This window comes from Dasypus novemcinctus, chromosome 17 (genome assembly GCF_030445035.2).
Source record: "Dasypus novemcinctus isolate mDasNov1 chromosome 17, mDasNov1.1.hap2, whole genome shotgun sequence".
NCBI classification, from domain to species: domain Eukaryota; kingdom Metazoa; phylum Chordata; class Mammalia; order Cingulata; family Dasypodidae; genus Dasypus; species Dasypus novemcinctus.
The window spans coordinates 79,359,589-79,379,423 of NC_080689.1; the positions used below are offsets into that span (position 1 = coordinate 79,359,589).

The 19,835-nt window shown below is 44.3% G+C and overlaps 1 protein-coding gene and 1 non-coding gene across 2 annotated transcripts; both read left to right on the forward strand.

Annotated features, from left to right (window-relative positions):
- The first annotated feature begins 3,811 nt into the window (after positions 1-3,811).
- On the forward strand, positions 3,812-3,918 carry LOC111763101 (U6 spliceosomal RNA). Its single transcript, XR_002796041.1, has one exon. It is a non-coding gene; the product is annotated as a U6 spliceosomal RNA (small nuclear RNA).
- Positions 3,919-12,675: 8,757 nt separating this feature from the next.
- Positions 12,676-19,219, forward strand: MAT2A (methionine adenosyltransferase 2A). Its single transcript, XM_058279022.2, has 9 exons — positions 12,676-12,999; positions 14,896-14,973; positions 15,072-15,194; positions 15,451-15,563; positions 15,653-15,796; positions 16,023-16,241; positions 16,457-16,639; positions 16,812-16,945; positions 17,611-19,219. Exons 1-9 carry the CDS (start codon positions 12,909-12,911, stop codon positions 17,711-17,713), a joined length of 1,188 nt encoding a protein of 395 aa, XP_058135005.1. The 5' UTR covers positions 12,676-12,908; the 3' UTR covers positions 17,714-19,219.
- Positions 19,220-19,835: the final 616 nt, after the last annotated feature.

Sequence of the window (19,835 nt, forward strand, 5' to 3'; positions counted from 1 at the left end):
AAGACCGAATTCCAAATATAGAAAAAGGTTATATGCATAAGAAGTTCAGGGCGGTTTAAAAGAATGGAAAACTACAAATGATCTCTTTGTCTAAAAATTAGGGAACTGGCCAGTATTTGTTATTGTGGAGCCCTTTATCAGTACAAAGATTGGATGATAATGTGGAAAATGATAATGATAAAGTGATGTAACATTATATGAAACCAATATATGTACACTATATATTTCCACATATATTTTAAAGCCATATATGTTAAAAAAAACAACAAAAGGAATGTTAACTGTACTTTTGTTAAAGAGCTGTCAGGCTAGGTTATTTTTCTCTTCTATTTTTCCAAGTTTTCTTTCTAAAACTATTTTTACTGAGACCTAATTCTTATGCCATGAAATTCGTCACCTTAAATTGTACATCAGTGGGGTTTTTTGGTTTTGTTTTAGGAGGTATCTGGGATTGAAACCAGGAACAAGTACCTGGGACACAGACTCTCAACCACTTGAGCTGCATCTGCTCCCCTCTATCAGTGGTTCTGAGTATAGCCAGAGTTGTGGAACAACGACCTCTATCAAATTCCAGAACATTGTCATGATTTCCAAAAGAAAAACCTACAGTAGAGAACCAAAGGGGTGCTGGTGCAAAATACCAGAAATCGGTTGGTTTTTATAAAGGGTGTTTATCTAGGGTAGGAGCTTACAGATACCACACCATAAAGCATAGGTTACTTCCCTCACCAAAGTCTATTTTCACGTGTTGGAGCAAGATGGCTGCCACATCAGCAAGGGTTTAGGCTTCCTGGGTTCCTTCCTTCCAGGCTCTTGCTTCTCTCTGGGTTCAGGGTTCCTCTCCTCCCAGGGCTTGCTCCTTCCTGGGCTCAGGGTTCCTGTCTTCCTGGGGCTTGCTTCTCTTTCCTCTGCGTGCTTACTTCCCGGGGCTCCAGCTTAAGGCTTCAGCATCAAACTCTAACATCAAAACTCCAGCATCAAAAAAAAACCCTCTACTCTGTCCTTTGCCATGCATTTTATCTATGAGTCCCCATCCACTAAAGGGCAGGGACTCAACACCCTAATAACGTGGCCCAGTCAAAGCCCTAATCATAACTTAATCATGCCCAGGTACAGACCAGATTACAAACATAATCCAATATCTACTTTTGGAATTCATAACCATATCAAACTGCTACAAAACCCTTTCCTCATTAGCAATCACCCCCCATTCGCCCCTCCTCCTAGCCCCTGGCAACCACTAATCCACTTTTTATCTCTAGGACATTTCATATAAATAGAGTCTTTTGGAGGTGTTTTGTGTCTGGTTTTTTTCACTTAGCATGATGTTTTCAAAGTTCATCCATGTTAGGGCATGTTTTGTTTTCTTGTTGGTTTACATGGCTGAATAATAAATAAATCTTTAAAAAGATTTTTCTCTTAGAATAAGAGCAAAAAACCAGGCACCATCCAAGAGTCTTCGGCTTGCTCCTCCTCCCTCTTTGTGTGCTCCCAACCACCCCTGGGGACCTCAGGGTGGAAGCACGCAGGACGCCAAGGGAGGAGGGTCAGAGCCTAGCAGTGACGGCGGTGGCAGCAGTGGGCCTGACATGGGCAGGCGTCCAAGGATGAGGCAGAGTCTAGACACACCAGGCCATGCCTGCAAGGGCTACCCCTGGCTGGTTTTGTGAGAGAAGGTTCTCAAGGCCCAGCCAGAGTTCTGATACCACGAATGAAATTCAGTGTCCAAGTAAAAATGATCAAACCAAAGGAATGCACAGGGCAATATTGCCTCTGGAATAGGGTGTCTCAGAAAACTGTAGCTTAAGCTGGGATGGCAGGTGGTGTCCAAGGTGTGTTTGTGTGATGAGTCTTTTTGTATATTTAAAAAATTCAAATTCCAAGGTCCCTTGGGAACAAAATGACTTTGGAATAATCGACACACTGAAGCGCGGGATGGTTGTCCTGCTTTCCACAGAGAGCTCTGCAGTGGTGTTGGCACGTGAAGCAGGTCATAGTGTCTGGAAGCTTCCTCGTGGGAGGTGTGCCGGGGGCAGGGCAGGGAGCTGACTAGGGCTAGCACTGCCCTGGACCCACCTAGCCTGTCCACCTGCCAGGCGCCACACCCTAGATAGAGCAGATTGGTTGTTACTGGTAATCTTCTTTTTTCCCCCCAGGTTACGGAACTAATGTTTCCAAATTTTTATAAATTCAAATAACACAGGAGTGAATATAGGAAAAGTATAAATCACACCCCAAAGAGGAACCACTCTAAAATTTGGTGTGTAGACTTTCTTAATGTTTTCTATGAATCCGCGAATATGATATGTAGTCATACTTAACACCTGTGTAAGAATTTTTACAAAAACAGGATAAGATACTCTATATTAAATTGCAGGAATTTTTTTAATGCAGCAGAGTCTTACAGCAGAAAAATTTATTAAACAGCAGAAAATCACAATCTGTACATATGGTTTGACCTCACTGTCTTTAGCAGTTGCATAGTATTCCACTGTGAATTTTTTTTTTAAGATTTCTCTGCCCCCCTCCCCGCATTGTCTCTGTGTCCATTCATTGTGCATTCTTCTGTGTCTGCTTTTATTCTCATCAGGCAGCACTGGGGATCTGTGTTTCTCTTTGTTGCATCATCATCTTGCTGTGTCAGCTCTCAGTGTGTGTGGTACCACTCCTGGGCAGGCTGCGGTTTCGCGCAGGGCATATCTCTTTGCACAGGGGCCACTCCTTGCGTGGGGGGCACTCTTACGCGGGGGCATCCCTGCGTGGGCCAGCACTCCTTGCACGCAGCAGCGCTGCACGTGGCCAGCTCACCATGCAAGCCAGGAGGCCCTGGGTATCGAACCCTTGGACCGCCTATATGGTAGGCAGATGCTCTATCTGTTGAGCCACATCCACTTCCCTCCTTCATGAACTGAGTACCATAACTTTTCAATTTCCCTATTCTTGTCCAGCCATCTAAGCTGCTTCCATATTTTTGCTATTATAAACAATGCTGATAAACACATACAACATATTTATATATCGAAGGTTAGCATTTCTTTAGAGTAAATTGCTAGAAGTGGGATTGTTGGATATTAGGGGATACAAATTTTCATTTACGAGAGATACCAGCAGGGTAGAAGCAATATGGGCCCTGAGTTATTAACGTCATCACTATCAACAACCCTCCAGTGTTCTAATATCTCAGTGGTTCTCAACCCGGGAGAACATTTTCAGTTATCACACCTGAGGGGTGAGGTGCGATCCTCATGTAGTGGGTAGAGGTCAAGGATATTGCTACAGAGGTCAGCCCCCCCACAAAACTTATCCAGCACAAGTTGTCACTATTGCCACTGTTGGAGAAACCCTACAAAATATCTAATGAATGGCATTTACACACAATCCTAGGCAGAAAGTGGTCATATTTTTAAAACAATTTTCCCATGAGCTACCTGTACCTGGCCTCACAGGAAGTTCCTACCTGGACTCTCCTGGATCGTCTCTTTTACAATCACTTTTACACAAACTAGAGAAGTCCATTTCTAAACAATCAAAGGTTGAATTCTTAGAGCACCCTCTCATCTCCATCAGTCCAGACAGATGGGCTTCAAAGTTTCATTACTTTTTACTCCCAAAATAGTTCTCTGAAATTATATGCTACCAGCATATTTTAAGCAGACATCTAAATTTTTTTCATTATATGTTTAGTATGTAACTTTGAGCATTTTGTAAATATTGGCATTTAAAATCTAATAAGCTATCACTTGTAAATATATCCAATAGCATCTAAATACTATTAAGATTTGATATTCACCATCATTTTAAAAATACGTTAGTGCTCGCTTCGGCAGAACATATACTAAAATTGGAACGCTACAGAGAAGATTAGCATGGCCCCTGCGCAAGGATGACACGCAAATTCATAAAGCGTTCCATATTTTTAGTTGTCCTGGGTGGGGCTTCACGGAAAATTATGGGACATTGTAGATCCCCCCAGGGCCCACTGGATGGAACATGGGAGAGTGTGGGCTATGATGTGGACCATTGACCATGAGGTGCAGCGATGCCCAGAGATGTACTCACCAAATGCAATGGATGTGTCATGATGATGGGAGAGAGTGTTGCTGTGGGGGGTGGGGGGTGGGGGCAGTGGGGTTTAATGGGACTTCATATTTTTTGAATGTAATATTTTTTTTAATGAATTAAAAAAAACGTTAATTCTTTAATAGTTGGAAAGCTTATATTATTCCTTTTTCTCTGAGAATTCCAATCTACTTCCCCCAAACAATTTTCTACTAATGTAATATATTCGTATTTTATCTTTTTTTAAATTGAGGTATTTTATGGTTTTTTTAAAAGATTTTTTATTTATTTCTCACCCCTTCCCCAACCCTTCCCAGTTGTCTGCTCTCTGTGTCCATTCACTGTGTGTTTTTCTGTGTCCGCTTGTATTCTTGTCAGTGGCACTGGCAATCTGTGTCTCTTTTTGTTGCATCATCTTGCTGCGTCACCTCTCCATGTGTGCGGCGCCACCCTGGGCAGGCTGCACTTTTTTTGCGCTTGGTGGCTCTCCTTATGGGGCGCACTCCTTGCTTGTGGGGCTCCCTTATGAGAGGGACACCCCTGTGTGGCATGGCACTCCTTGCGTGCATCAGCACTGCGCATGGGCCAGCTCATCAAACGGGTCAGGAGGCCCTGGGTTTGAACCTTGGACCTCCTATGTATGTGGTAGGCGGATGCTCTATCCATTGAGCCAAATCCGCTTCCCCGTGTTTTATCGCGAAAACCCTTTTTTTTTAATAACTTTTTATTTATTTATTTATTTTATTTCTCTCCCTGCTCCTCCCCCCCTTGAAAACCTTTTATTGATCACCCTACCCCTGCTCTGAACCAGAATATGTATATAAATTAAAATTTATTAGAAAATGTTTACTATAAATGTAAGGCTATAAGAGTTAGCAAAATTTCCTTTGGCTTGAGTTATCAATATAATAATTGGTACATAATTGATCAAAATAGCAAATATCTTTTTATAATTATCTAACAAATAGGGAAAATTACATAGTCACATATGTGTGTATATATGTGTGTTTCTTTGAGGTGGATGGACCTTTTCCCCCAATTATTCTGTAAATTCATGTAAGAGTTTACTTATTGCTACAAAGAGACAGCATTCATTACTGATTCTACTCCTATTTTTCATTTTTATTGAGGTATATACCGAGTAACCTTTTTCACATAAATAAGCAGATAGCTATGGAAGGAGTTTTATTAGAGCAATGTACTATTTTTTTTAATTCCCTCTGAGTTAGATACCAAAATAAATCACATAGTGGCCTATCATCTAAAAATATGCCTAATAATCTATCAGCTAAAGATGGCAGTAAGTCATCAGATTATGTAGAAAACAAAGGGCTTAACTTGCAAAAAAGACTAATTAGTCATGAGAGTTATGCACTTTCTCAATACTTTTTGTTTTTTCCATGTGTTTTTCTGTTTAGCCTTCCAGGCAGAGAGTCAGCTGGCTGAGAGGTCTTCCTTTCTTTAACACACTTAAGGGCCACTGTGGAAGAGAATTAGGGAGAAGAAAACCTACTCCTCCATCTCAGGCCCCCTCTCAAACAAATCAGCTTTAGAAAGTGGTTTGTTCATATGGAAGTTGGAGATCTAGAAATTGATTCCCTCAAAACTATCCATGTCTGGACAGACCTTTGGGAAGACTTCACACAGCCCCAGGAGAACCCTATGCCAGTCTGCAGGCTGCCAATCTAGATTCTTGCTACTCAAAGTGTGATCCACAGTCTAGCAGGATCATCGCCTCCTTGGAGCTTGTTAGGACAGCAGACTCTTGTTTAAAATGCATAGGTATTATGGCAGTTTGGAAGTATTATATGAATCCCCAAGGGAGAAAGATTATGTTTGTAAACTAATCTATTTCTGAGTGTGGTATTTTTTGATTGCATTAAATTCAGCTGAAGGGCCTCTGATTAGACTACTTCATAAGCTCGATGTAGGGCTTTGAATTGGACTGTCAGTAAGGCGTGACTCAGGTAAAGTCTCCAACCCCATGCTGGATCTAATATAAATGGACACATAGACAGAGCCACCATGCTTGATGCTGCCATATGGGAGAGGTTTAGCCCACAACTGAGGTGCAAAGAGTGAAGCCCCTGGGAAACTCAAGATGCTAAGGCCCAGAGAGAGAGAGGGAGAGATATAGAGTGAGAGAGAGAGAGGACTGGTAAGAGACAAGCCCTATGCCAGGTTTGTCTACAGCCGCAGAAAGGCGGCGACCTCAGCAGAGATTGGTAGCCCTCTTGCTTCGCCACGTGCCTAGACAATAGTAGCTGACTTTGGTGAGAAATCATCTCTGATGGCACCCTGATTTGGACTTTTCATGGCCTTAGAACTGTAAGCTTTTATCCCACATAAGTCCCCTTTATAGATGCCAACCCGTTTCTGGTACTTTGCATGGCCAGCCCTTTGACAAACTAAAACAGGTACGGAAGGCCTCAGATGATTCATATGCGCCTTAAAGCATGAGAACTCATAGCCCATTACTCTGAATCCTAGCTGTTGCAGTTGTAAAGGGATTTCAGAAACAGATCCGGCCAGATCTACTCTCTACATAACCTAGCCCAAAAGACGGGGGTTGATGCTTCAACACAGCTAGAATCTTGGAATGGGGTAACCAAACAATAACCCCACAGAGTCAAGGATCCTTCCAGTAAGGTCCCCAACGATATGCTGTCCTAGATGAAAGCTGAGGATAGCAGGTGGTATTCTACATGGAAGCAAAAGCCATCTCAACCTGTCCCAACAAAGACACTAATCATTCAAGGGAACAGAGACTGGTTCTAGACTATGGCCATGTGGCCAACGTAGGCAGCAACAGAAACGGTGAGAGTAGATCCTTACAATATTCACTCACAGGAGGGCTGTTGCCTTAGGCCTCAGGTAGACTTTGATTATCCAGAGAGTTCTATACTTAGGAAAGAGGAAGAGTCGAATCCTAGTGCTTGGGCACCTTACACTCTCATGAACAGCACCATTAGGAGACAGCACCATTTTGGAAAGCATCGTTAGCATCATTGAAGCTTCAGCAGAGGCCAAACAAACAGGGGAAAGCAAGATGAGAGAACATCCTATTATTTAGATTCCTCCTCCTACCCTTCCCTCATCTCTACTTCCCCTCTTTCTTCCCCCCCTAACTCGCCTTGCAAATGAATGAATCCATGAAGGTGGACATCTTTTCATATGTTTATTGGCCATTTGCTTTTCATCCCTGGTGAATTACCCACTTATACTCCTTTCACTGGACTCTTTGTCAATTTTATTTTTTTTTAAGATTTATTTATTTCTCTCCTCTCCACCCCCCTACCCCCTGTTGTCTGCTGTGTCCTTTCACTGTGTGTTCTTCTGTGTCCGCTTGCATTCTTGTCAGCAGCACCCGGAATCTGTGTCTCTTTTTGTTGTGTCATCTTCTGTGTTAGCTCTCCGTGTGGGTGGCGCCACTCGTGGGCAGGCTGTACTTTTTTAGTGCGGGGCAGCTCTCCTTATGGGGTGCACTCCTTGCATGTGGGGCTCCCCTACACGGGGGACACCCCTGTGTGGCACAGCACTCCTTGCGTGCATCAGCACTGTGCATGGGCCAGCTTACCACATGGGTCAGGAGGCCCTGCGTTTGAACCCTGGACCTCCCATGTGGTTGGCAGATGCTCTATCAGTTGAGCCAATTCCACTTCCCTCTTTGTCAATTTTTAAAATCAATTTGTACTAACCCTTTTTCTGCCAGATGTATTGCAAATATTTTCTCTTATGGCCTTATGATTTTACTTACAGAGCAATTTTTCTTTTTGTTTAGGTAAGTCTATCAGTCTTTTCCTCTGTAGCTTCTGGACACCCAATATTGCTTGCAAAGGCCTCCTAAAGTTATAAAAATATTCTCTTTACCATTTTTCATTTGCCATACTGAAAAAAATAAATGCAAAAGAGTGATAACATCCTCCAGTGGTGAGAGAGTTAGAAGATAATATCCTCATACCTTGCTGGTAGGAACATGGAGATTTGGCAGCCATTTGGAAAGTAATCTGTCTGTAACCACAACACATAAAAATACATACACTCTTTATTTCAGCAATTCCACTTTGGGAAGTTTTTTTTCCACAAAAATATAAACATTGGTTCACAAAAAGTATACATGCAAAGATGGTAGGTTCAGCATTGTGTGTAGAGCAAAAATGAGAAACAATAGAATTTCAAGGCAATGTATGAATGAATTGTATGACAGAGTCATACTATAGTATATTTTATAATTATAAAAAGAATGATGGGGGGGGAAATGATAGAGAAGCATATGTGGCTCAAGCAACTGGGCTCCCATCTACCATATTGGGGGGGGTCCCAGGTTCAGTTTCTGGAACCTCCTGATGAAGGTGAAGCTGGCCCACGCTGCAGAGAGCTGGCCCATGCCATGAACTGACACAATAAGATGAAGTAACAAAAGAGAGACACAGAAGAAAGACAATGAGAGACACAACAAACCAGGGAACTGAGGTGACTCCAGCAACTGGGTGCCTCTTTTCCACATCAGAGGTCTCCTAAAAAGAAGATGGGAAGAGAAGACAAGCAGACACAGAAGAACAGCCAGCGAATGGACACAGAAATTAAACAGTGAATACAGGCGGGGCAGGGGGGGGGGGGAGGGGAGTAGGTAATAAACAAAATAAAAATAAATCTTAAAAAAAAAAAAAAAAGATTTCTCTAGAAGTAGTGTCCTGGAGAGGTGGTCATGAAAATTTAAAGAGAAAAATTCATGTTTCAGAGAAACAGATATTTTGCTAAAATATGTGTGTGTGTAATCATATAAAAAGATATGGAATGAAAGGATACAAACCAAACTGGTACCATTCATTATCTTAGAAAGTAGGATGTATTTATTGTGTGACTTGTAATAAGAGGTATGAATTTAGGCTCAAGACCCAGCTCCACTATTGACTAAATGTGTGACCTGGGTGAATTACATAATATCTCTGTTTCTTCATCTGTCAAAAAGGAAAACTAAAAATACCTACCTCATTAGATGTGTTATAAGGAGTAGATATTAGAACTGTGCCTGTCACAATAAATTGTAGCAGTCACCATCATTATGTTATTGTCTTCTTCAGCATCTTCGTCACTATGGTCTATGCATTCTTCCAGCCCTCACTTTTTTGTTGATATCATGAAAAGATTTGAATAAGAATTAGAAAAGCAGAGAAGTAAACCCAAAATACAACAAATATGAGGGGATTCACATAGTACTTGTTTCTGACCCTCAAGTTAGCTTTCAAGGTCATAGAAGATTTCTGAGTTTTGGCCCTGAAGGAGTGGCACAGTTTTGGAGGATTCTGGCCTAGATTTCTTTCTTCTTGACCTGACCTCACATGGAAGGTGCTATCTTAAGACTCACAGCCTAGGAGCTTCTGCCTCAACAGCTTCTTATACTGCAAATGCTTTCTCTTACCTACTGGAACTTTCTTCTTGACCGACAAACTGATAAGGCCTGGAGTTGTTACATTTGCTGCCTTATTCACAACCGCTAATTTATCCAGTCCCAATGTTACCTCTTTCATAGGACTATTGCCGTTAATGATATCTGACTCGAGAAATCTGGAGCCTCTAGGCACTTACTAGATTTTTTTCTATTACTGTTAAATATGAAATAAACCTTTCCTAGTTTATCTTACCCTAAGGCATTAATCTATGAAATCAGAAATCTCCTTTCCAGAACAGAATGGCCATGTGCTTTCCTGTTAGTAAAAGGCTCTCAATTTCATAAATTATATATAGTGCTTGTGACTAAAACAAAACAGGACCTCTTTTTACTGATTTTACATGAGCAATGGGTCATCTCATTTCCCTACTTCTCTCTGCCTTCCCTTCTATTCATTCTTTTCTTTTGCTTCCTTTCCTTCTTCCCTCCCTTTTCTCATCCTTTCCTTGAACAAATATTCTTAAACACCATCTGTGTACCAAGCGTTCGGCAAACAAAGCTTGAGCAAAACAGACCATCTTCTCATCATGGAGCTTACAAGCCTAACTGGGAATTAGAGGCATTCATCAAATAATCACCAAATCTGTCATTGCAAACTTGCACTTAGTGCAATGAAGGAAAATGCAGGTGAAGTTTTCATCTAAGAGTGGCAACTGGGAGAGGATGGGGAGGATAAGTTATTCAAGGATCTCCCCTCCTTTAGAGTTCCTGAGGAGAACACGACCGAGTCTGTCATAGCACCATTCCCTGGACCTGCCTCACAGAGGTGCTCAGACATATTCAGGGAAGGAAGGAAAGGACAATGTGAATAAAACAAACTCAATGAAAATGTGCCCTGCTTTGTTTTGATACTAATAGTTTCATCCAGTAAACTGTGACTTTTTAAAAGGCCTTTGGGAAGCGGATTTGGCTCAACTGATAGAGCATCTGCCTACCACAGAGGGGGTCCAGGGTTCAAACCCTGGGCCTCTTGACCCATGTGGTGAGCTGGCCCATGCACAGTGCTGATGTGCACAAGGAGTGCTGTGCCATGCAGGGGAGCCCCACACTCAAGGAGTGCAGCTTGTAAGGAGAACTGCCCTGCATGGAAAAAAAAAAAGTGCAGCCTGCCCAGGAGTGGTGTGGCACAGTTGGAGAACGACGCAGCAAGATGATGCAACAAAAAGAGACACAGATTCGCGGTGCCACTGACAAGAATACAAGCAGACACAGAAGTACACACAGTGAATGGACACAGAGAGCAGACAACTGGGGGAGGAGGGGGGAGAGAGAAATAAAAAATAAAAGGCCTTTAGGGCTATATAAGGATTTCAGTCTTTCTCCTAACAGCAATTGGAAGCTATTGACAGATTATTCGCAGAAAATATAACTAATTTTTTTTCAGCTGTTTAAAAAAAATCTTATGTGCTAGAACTGTGCTAAAGACTACCTGCATGATTTCATTTAATCCTTGAAACAATGCTATTATCCCAATTTTACAGACAAAGGACAAGGAGGTGGAGAGAGGCTGTTTGCACAGCACAACTAATAAGTGATAAAGGTGTGACTCCAAAACCCCTACTCTCAGCCACTGTATCATACACTCTAGGAACAAGAAAGAAGAGGTAAGCAAGTACACACAGCTGATTCTAATCTCCCCAATAGGCCTAGCCTGCCTGTGGAATTGGTTGCATACGGGATCAGGGTTTAATCAGCTCATCATTGAACTGAACTAATCCTCTGGTTCTGACTCCAGACTAATAATATAACCTTCTAGACGACAAAAAAAAAAAAAAAAAAAAAAGGGAAAAAAATAACCTTCTAATGATATTCTGGCTTCCCCTATAGATTTTTCTGCTGGGAGATAATGCACTGACCAGCCTCCACAGGCATTTTGTTCCTGTCAGTTAATGACTTGGCATTCTGCTTGGAAAAAAAGACTAAGGGGTGAAAGAACACTAAAACGACAACAAAAATGATAGTCATATCGTTAATTCTTCCACGACAGGTCGGTTTGAAAAATAAACACCAACAGCTACAAATCACATCTAGATTTGTCCGGGATCGTGACTTCAGCTTTCCTTGCTGCCGATCTGAGCGAGCACACGAGGTCACCGAGCGGGGCCTGAGCCCTTAGCACAGCGCCAGGGTCTCCTCTGCTTCCCAGTTCAGCCACTCTCCCATCTTTCCTTCCAGAGCGTTCTTCAGAATCTCCCCCGTTCTCCGAGCCTGTTCCCTGCCAACACCCTTCAACCCGTTGCTGGGGTAACGAGCCCCCCGGCCCAGAAGAGCTGACGACACCCGCCCTCTTTCCATTCGGGGTCCCTCCAAATCAGGACTCCACGAATCCCCCTCCTGACCCCGGACTCCTTTATGAGACCCTCAAGTTGGAGCTTTCCCCTCCTTCTCTCCCTAAAATTCCTTTCATGGGCAAAACCGGGACCAACGCAGGTGGACATTTTAAAGTGAAAGCTTCAGGAAACAGACCCTTTCGCCTGGTCACGTTCCAGGGCTTCATTAAATAGGGCTCGCCTCCCCACAAGCCCCCAAGAAAAAGATTCAATATTGTCCTGAACAGAAGATGGAGGTTACACGGCAAAGGCCGATATACATTTTTCCTTTGTCAAGTGCAAGGGCGGCCTGTGCGCGGCCTCAGCTATAGGCGCCACAGGAACTTTCGCTGGGGAGGGGTGGCGGGGCGGCGGTCGCCGAGGTCCACGACAGACTCTCGTTTCTGTGTTTCTCTCACTAACGCGTCTTCACCACACAGGAGTTAGGACCCCCGGCGGCCGCCCCTCAGGACTGACAGGGAGCGGGGAGGGGACGGGACGAAGAGCCGGGCGCCGCCCAGCCCCGATGGCCCTTCTGGCCGAGGGGCCCGAGCTTCCCGTCACCCCGGCATCCCCCAAGGTCGGGCGGCGGGAAACACCCTCAGGGCTGAGAGAGGCCCGGGGGCCGAGCGCCACCGCTGCCCGCCGCCGCCGCTGGGGGGCGCGGCGACCCGAGCCCACAGCCCAGCCAACGGTCGGGCGGACGGTACCACGGCCCGGCCGAGGGGAGTATCCACAGAGCCCCCCTCGCTTTCCCCCGCCACATCGCAGACGCGAGGGCCCCCCGGCCGGATCCACCCTCGTTCCCGCATCGCCGTGGCTCTGCCCCCTCAAAGCGAGGCGGCTCTCCAGGGAGGGGCTCCTTCCGGGCGCCCGCTCCCCCCTCCCGCCTCGCGGAGTGGTCCAGCCCGGGCCGGGCGCGCGCGCGCGCTGCCATATAAATAGCGGGCCGCGCCGCCCGCCTTCTCGTTCGCTCCGCGCCGCCACCTCGCGCCGTGTAGGACGCAGCCTTCGCCTCGCGCCCGCCGCGGTCGTCTCCTCGCTGCTGCCCTTTCTGCTCAGCGCCCCTTCCGCTCGCCGCTGCCAAGATGAACGGTCAGCTCAACGGCTTCCACGAGGCGTTCATTGAGGAGGGCACGTTCCTCTTCACCTCAGAGTCCGTGGGGGAAGGCCACCCAGGTGAGGGCACGGGCCGAGGGCCGGGGCCTGCTGCCGGCGGGCCGTGGGCCAAGCGGCGGCGGTTTCCTCGTGGCAACGCCTGTGCCGGGCGCGTGGCCGCCGCTCCCCCCTCCACTGCTCCCTTCCTCCCATCCGCCCGCGCGCCTCGGCCCCCGCGGAAGATTCCAGAAAACGCGGAGGGCGGGGGCCGCGGCAGCTCGTGTCCTGCCCGGGGAGGGCAGCGCCTCTTCCTCCCCGCCCAGGCCGCCCGGAAAGCCTCGGGTGGGCGAGCGGCCGGGCGTGCCCGCGCCCTGCCCGCGGGAGCGCGCGCCCCGCATTGCAGCCTCGACCACGTGCCGGGCGCATGTGGCACCCGGGCCGCCGCCGAGGGGTGGGAGGCCGCGCCGCGGGCCGCCGCGCCTCGCGGGCACCCCGGGGCCCGGGCATGCGCCCTGGAGGAACGTGGCCTCGCCTCCCGGGTGACAGCCCTCGCCTAAATATAGCGCGGTGGCGAGGGCATCCCTTATTTGGCCCCTGTGAAATGGATGGGAAGCGTGAATGAAGTGGAAGCGGCCGTGCGGTCGGTTTCCTTTTAAAGTCGTGGGTGCCGGGGGTCAGGCAGGGTTTGACTTGCCATTTCCCTCCCCGGGCTTTGTCCACTGGTCCGCCATGATGGGGATCACGGACGTGCGCACGAGGGAAGCCGTCGCCCCGGAACGTTCTCCCGTCGCAGCCCGGGCGCATCCCCTCATCGACGTCGTTACTGGGCCGTGCAGACGGCTGCTGCCCTTTGTTAACGCGACCACCGGAGCCGTCGTCAGATCTTAGGGCTTAAGTATCCATCTCTAGTCTATTGTGCCCATGATGAAATCCCACCAGCAACCTAGCGGTGGTAGGAGGGGAGGACAGTTTCAGAGTCGTGATGCCTGCAGGATTGCAGAAGAGCAGGTGGTGGGGTTTTTTTTGTTTGGTCTTGAAGCGTGGGCTATTGTAATAACTCCCGAGCCTCAGACTTGGCTGCAGTACACGTTTTGTTTGAATTCTGTTTTGAATGGTTTTGGAAAATTCCGGAAAGTGGAATTGTGAGGGGTATTATGTATTTTCCTTCCTCCCCAGTATTTTATTTTTAAGCTGTCAGATGACGGTACACTGGTGAGAAATTCAGGAATTCAGAATACATTCATCTTTGGGGCATTTTCCAGTCTGAGCTCTTGTTTTTGCCCTACTCTTCCAACAAAATCAAATGACACTATTCCCTTTTTTTCATAAAGATCTCTTTTTGTATTATGTGTTAATTCGCATTTAATGGAGTTTAGCTAAGAAACTGATAATAAGACAGGCAAAGTAACAGTTCACATTTCTTGCTGGTTAGATTTATAATGTAAACTATTTGGGAGATAAAATATAAGTATTGTTGTCTTTGGTAAAAATCAAAACTGTAAGCCTAAATGTTTCCTAGGTTATATTTATCTTGTGGATTTGAACACAAGTACCAACCATTCTCCTTTTGTCTGATGACTATCAATTATAAGGCTGTTTGTTTAGTAGTGGAAATGGTCTTCCCTGGCAACTTCCCAATAGTTGAAATACTTGTAGAAAATTTGGGACTGAAACCCTTATATAAGGATAAGGTGTAAATCGCATATGTCATAGTGGATTGAGATATGCTGGGTGTTCTGGCTTATCTGAATTGATGAGCTTTGGTGCAACTAAGACCACAGTGTCGTCTTCAAGTAACATGCATCACTTTTATCAAGCATTTATTATTCAGGCAAATGGCTTCTGGTAGACAGTGCTTTAATTACATGACAGTTAAGTTTGATAACTTCAAAGGCTTTACAGCTACAGTTATAGGAAGGAGACACAAAGTACTTATTAACAGTAAGTTAAAAATGAGCTGAAATTTTTTCCCCCCAGATAAGATTTGTGACCAGATCAGTGATGCTGTGCTTGATGCCCACCTTCAGCAGGACCCTGATGCCAAAGTAGCTTGTGGTAGGTTCAAAACACAAGTTTTCTTAGCACCTGATGGATAGGTAACATCATGAAAATTATAAAAGTTGATGTTTGGGTGTGAATCTCTCTTTTGTTAGAAACTGTTGCTAAAACTGGAATGATCCTTCTTGCTGGGGAAATTACATCCAGAGCTGCTGTTGACTACCAGAAAGTGGTTCGTGAAGCCATTAAACACATTGGCTATGATGATTCTTCCAAAGGTGAGTTGTAATGAATTGGCTTTCCCTAAGGTACAGCTAGTAAGGATTGAAGAAACTACCTTCTTCCTGATATTTAACTCTGTTTTAGTAGGTTCTCTTCTGCCTTTTGTTCCAGTCCTATTCCCTTTTCTAAAAAATAGCAAATTTTAGGTATATTTATTTTTTAGCAGTATCTAGAAAAATTCCAAATAATTGTCAGGAGGAGGTATTGCTATGGCTTTTCCCTCCTCCCGGTGAGACATTGTTCTGTTTATAGGGTTTGACTACAAGACCTGTAATGTGCTGGTGGCCTTGGAACAACAATCACCAGATATTGCTCAAGGCGTTCATCTTGATCGGAATGAGGAAGACATTGGTGCAGGAGACCAGGTATCTTGTTAGAAGCTGTATTTATGTCTCCTGTAACAACACTAAATTCTGAAGCTTGGATTGATCACATTGGTGACTTCCTTTTTTAGGGTTTGATGTTTGGTTATGCCACTGATGAAACTGAAGAGTGTATGCCTTTAACCATTGTCTTAGCACACAAGCTCAATGCCAAACTGGCTGAACTACGCCGCAATGGCACTTTGCCTTGGCTACGCCCAGATTCTAAAACTCAAGTAAGTGATGACTGGAGCTCTGTGTAGAATTATAAAGCTAAATGACTTATCACTTTATATTGGCAGGGCATAAAACCAGTTAAAGTTATGTTTCATTTAATTTTAGTTGACTAGCTGAAAAAGAAATAGCATTTGTCCTTTGGCTATATCTTAATATCTGGTAGAGAACCAAATACAAAACTATTGTTTGGTAGATTTTTTTCTCGTGTCCTCTGTTGCCTCCAAGGTGACAGTGCAGTACATGCAGGATCGAGGTGCTGTGCTTCCCATCAGAGTCCACACAATTGTGATATCGGTTCAGCATGATGAAGATGTTTGTCTTGATGAGATGAGGGATGCCCTGAAGGAGAAAGTCATCAAAGCTGTTGTACCTGCAAAATACCTTGATGAGGATACAATCTACCACCTTCAGCCAAGTGGCAGATTTGTTATTGGTGGGCCTCAGGTAAGGCTTTAATTTCATTTTAATTTTGGGTCTTTTATGACAGTAACATGCAAAATTGTTACTACCATCTTTTTTTTTTTTAAGGCCTTCTGAAGCCTATAGATGAATCTTAAGATGCTTGCTCAGTGATAGAGAACAGGCATTTAGCATCCTGATCTAGCATCATTTATGGACCATTGATTAGGCCCAAAGTGACTTAAATCCTCTAATTTCAGAGTGATGCTGGTTTGACTGGCCGGAAGATCATTGTGGACACTTATGGTGGTTGGGGAGCTCACGGAGGAGGTGCCTTTTCAGGAAAGGATTATACCAAGGTGGACCGTTCTGCTGCTTATGCTGCTCGTTGGGTGGCAAAATCCCTTGTTAAAGGAGGTTTATGCAGAAGGGTTCTTGTTCAGGTATATATTTTTTATGTAACTGAAATGAATTAAGGGGATTTAAATCATGTAAGTGGGGGGCAGGATATTTAGTGAAGTAATCTTACCTGCTTGTCTTTTTATACCAGTGCATTTTAACCCAAATGTGTGGGCTTTTAGATCACTGACTCTCTTGACATTTGAATCCTTTTAGGTCTCTTATGCTATTGGAGTTTCTCATCCATTGTCTATCTCCATTTTCCATTATGGCACCTCTCAGAAGAGTGAGAGAGAGCTATTAGAGATTGTGAAGAAGAATTTTGACCTCCGCCCTGGGGTCATTGTCAGGTAAAGATGGTAATGGCTATTGCTAGAGAAAAAAATTGAGGGTGTGGGTGTGTTTATTTACAGCTTGAATCTGTGGAGGTGAAAGTGTGCGGGGGGGGGGGGGGGGGGGGGGGGGGACGCTTTTTAATACCTAGAACATGTTGATATTAATCTTGAAAATTATCTTCCAAAAAAGGTTTATTAGGAAAATCTAAAATTATAATGCTCCATGGCTTAGACTAACAGGGTAGCAAAGTCCTCCATGTTCGATATTGGACATTGCACTACTCATCTATAGGTGTCTACCTAAAAGGAATTGACATACCAAAATGAGATGTTCTAGGCTTTATAAAGAAAGTAAACATAGGTTGGAGGCTGTGGGACATTGGTAAGTATTCTATGATCTCAGATGAGCTTTTGATCCTTGGAATTTCTCAGGATAATGACATATTTTCAGATTTGTTGAGCCAGTGACGGGAAAAAACCAAGAACTATAGTTACTAATAAGGACTGTGCAAGGAGTTTGACACCAGGGAAGTAACATTTTGCCACAAACTTTTTTCCTAGCATACCCCAGAGAACTGAACTCATTTGCGAGAGCTCTTGAGAATGAGTCTTGCTGATTCTTTATTTTGCTTTATCTTAATTGAATGCTACGTATTAAGTTACGGACTTGTATATTCCAGGGATCTGGATCTGAAGAAGCCAATTTATCAGAGGACTGCAGCCTATGGCCACTTTGGTAGGGACAGCTTCCCATGGGAAGTGCCCAAAAAGCTTAAATATTGAAAGTGTTAGCCTTTTTTCCCCAGACTTGTTGGCGTAGGCTACAGAGAAGCTTTCAAGCTCTGAGGGAAAGGGCCCTTCTTCCTAAATTTTCCTGTCCTCTTTCAGCTCCTGATCAGTTGCAGTCACTCTAGTCAATGACATAAATTGTAGCTTTTGTGGGGGACTGTAAGTTGGGCTTGCTAATTCTGTCCCTGGTGTTTTGTTCACCATTTATAATGAATTTAGTGAGCATAGGTGATCCATGTAACTGCCTCAACAAACAACACTGTAGTAAATAATGCTTTGAAATTGAACCTTTGTGCCCTGTCACCCAACCCTCTAAAATCCTAATTGCATTGACTTTCCCACCAAATGCTGAAAATGTCCTTGTAATGTGCACGTAAAGTACTTGTAGTTCCATGATAGCCTCTGTGTGGCAATGCCACGGCCCTGTCAGCATGAATTTGTAATGTCTTGAGCTCTATTATGAATGTGAAGCCTTCCCTTAACTTCCCTGTAACTTGATCCACTTCTAATTATGTAGCTCTTTGTCAGGGAGTGTTCCCTATCCAATCAGTCTTGCATGTAACGCAAGTTCCAATTGGAGCTCTAGCCTGACGTTAAAAAAGAAAAGGGCAGTTACTATTAAACCATCTCCCTGGTGCTTATGCTCTTAATTGCCATCTCTTCAGTAGCACCAAATCTAAATCTCCCCACTTTTCAGAGGATGTACGTAATAAGGTTTTTATTTAGTAAACCAATCCTATGCATGGTTTCAGCACTAGCCAAACCTCACCAATTCCTAGCTCTAGACAAACAGGCACTTGACTTCCTTGTGGCGTCATACAGAGAAGTCACAGGGCAGTACCTGAGGGTCTGTAGGTTGCACACTTTGGTACCAGATAACTTTTTTTTTTTTTTTCTTTATAAGAAAGACTGAGTACTCCACACTGCACAATAACTCCTCCCAGGGTTTTAACTTTGTTTTATTTTCAAAACCAGGTCCAATGAGCTTTCTGAACAGCTGGTGTAGCTACAGAGAAACCAGCTTCCTTCAGAGAGCAGTACCTTTGGCGGGGAGGAGGAAATCCCTTCATACTTGAACATTTTCTAATTGCTTATTTATTGTATTCTGGGGTATGGCGTAAGTACAGAGAAGCCATCACCTCAGATGGCAGCTTTTAAAATATTTTTTTTTTCCCTCAACACCATGATTCCTTTAACATGTTTCCAGCATTCCCAGGTAGGCCAAGGTGTCCTACAGAAAAACCTTGGGTTAGACCTACAGGGGGTCTGGCTGGTGTTAACAGAAGGGAGGGCAGAGCTGGTGCAGTTGGCCATGGAGAAAGCTGACTTGGGCTGGTGTGGTACAGAGAAGCCAGCTTGTTTACATGCTTATTCCATGACTGCTTGCCCTAAGCAGAAAGTGCCTTTCAGGATCTATTTTTGGAGGTTTATTACGTATGTCTGGTTCTCAATTCCAACAGTTTGAAGATCTAAATAATAAAATGCTAGGTTCTACCTTAACCTGCCTACTCTTTGTTATTTTGAAGTACTTTGGTAATTCATATGGCCTGATAACATTGTATATGCATCTTTAACCCTGAGTGTAATTTTTTCTAGGCTCCTAGTCATGGCTAGGGAAATCATCTTGATCCCACCTGTGCAGACATTTAAATGTGTTTAAAACAATCCTACCCCTAAGAAATTTCAAAATTTGGCCTTCTTTGTCCAGTATTGCCTTCTAATGGATGCACTGGCCAGAATCCCTGTCATCCTTTTGCATTTTCACCTGTTAAAAAAAATCCTACTAAATGATAACCTGCAGGGAATAGTAGTCCAAGTTAAGTCTTGGAAACTTAAGTCCATCACTTTTCAACTATGCTTTACACTTTGGAAAGCTGGTCTTTAAAGTTGGAAAGAATGTAGAAGATAGACCTCAGGCAGGTCCTTGCCCAAGAGGAGGCCTTGTCATTAAAACAGATGTCCTGGAGTCTTTTTTTTTTTTTTTTTTTTTGTCCTGGAGTCTTAATTCTTTTTATATACTTTCCATCTCACCCTCTAGTTCCAGATTGTATTTTTATGTGCCACCAATATACTTGGTGGGTGTCAAAGGTTGCCAAGAAACATGTTCAGTGCACAT

What these genes read in the sequence shown, in the direction of transcription:
- MAT2A (XM_058279022.2), top strand. Translation starts at nt 12,909, where the DNA reads ATGAACGGTCAGCTCAACGGCTTCCACGAGGCGTTCATTGAGGAGGGC. An exon ending in CGTGGGGGAAGGCCACCCAG is followed by an intron (nt 13,000 to 14,895) that starts GTGAGGGCACGG and finishes TTTTCCCCCCAG; the next exon opens with ATAAGATTTGTGACCAGATC. An exon ending in GCCCAGATTCTAAAACTCAA is followed by an intron (nt 15,797 to 16,022) that starts GTAAGTGATGAC and finishes GTTGCCTCCAAG; the next exon opens with GTGACAGTGCAGTACATGCA.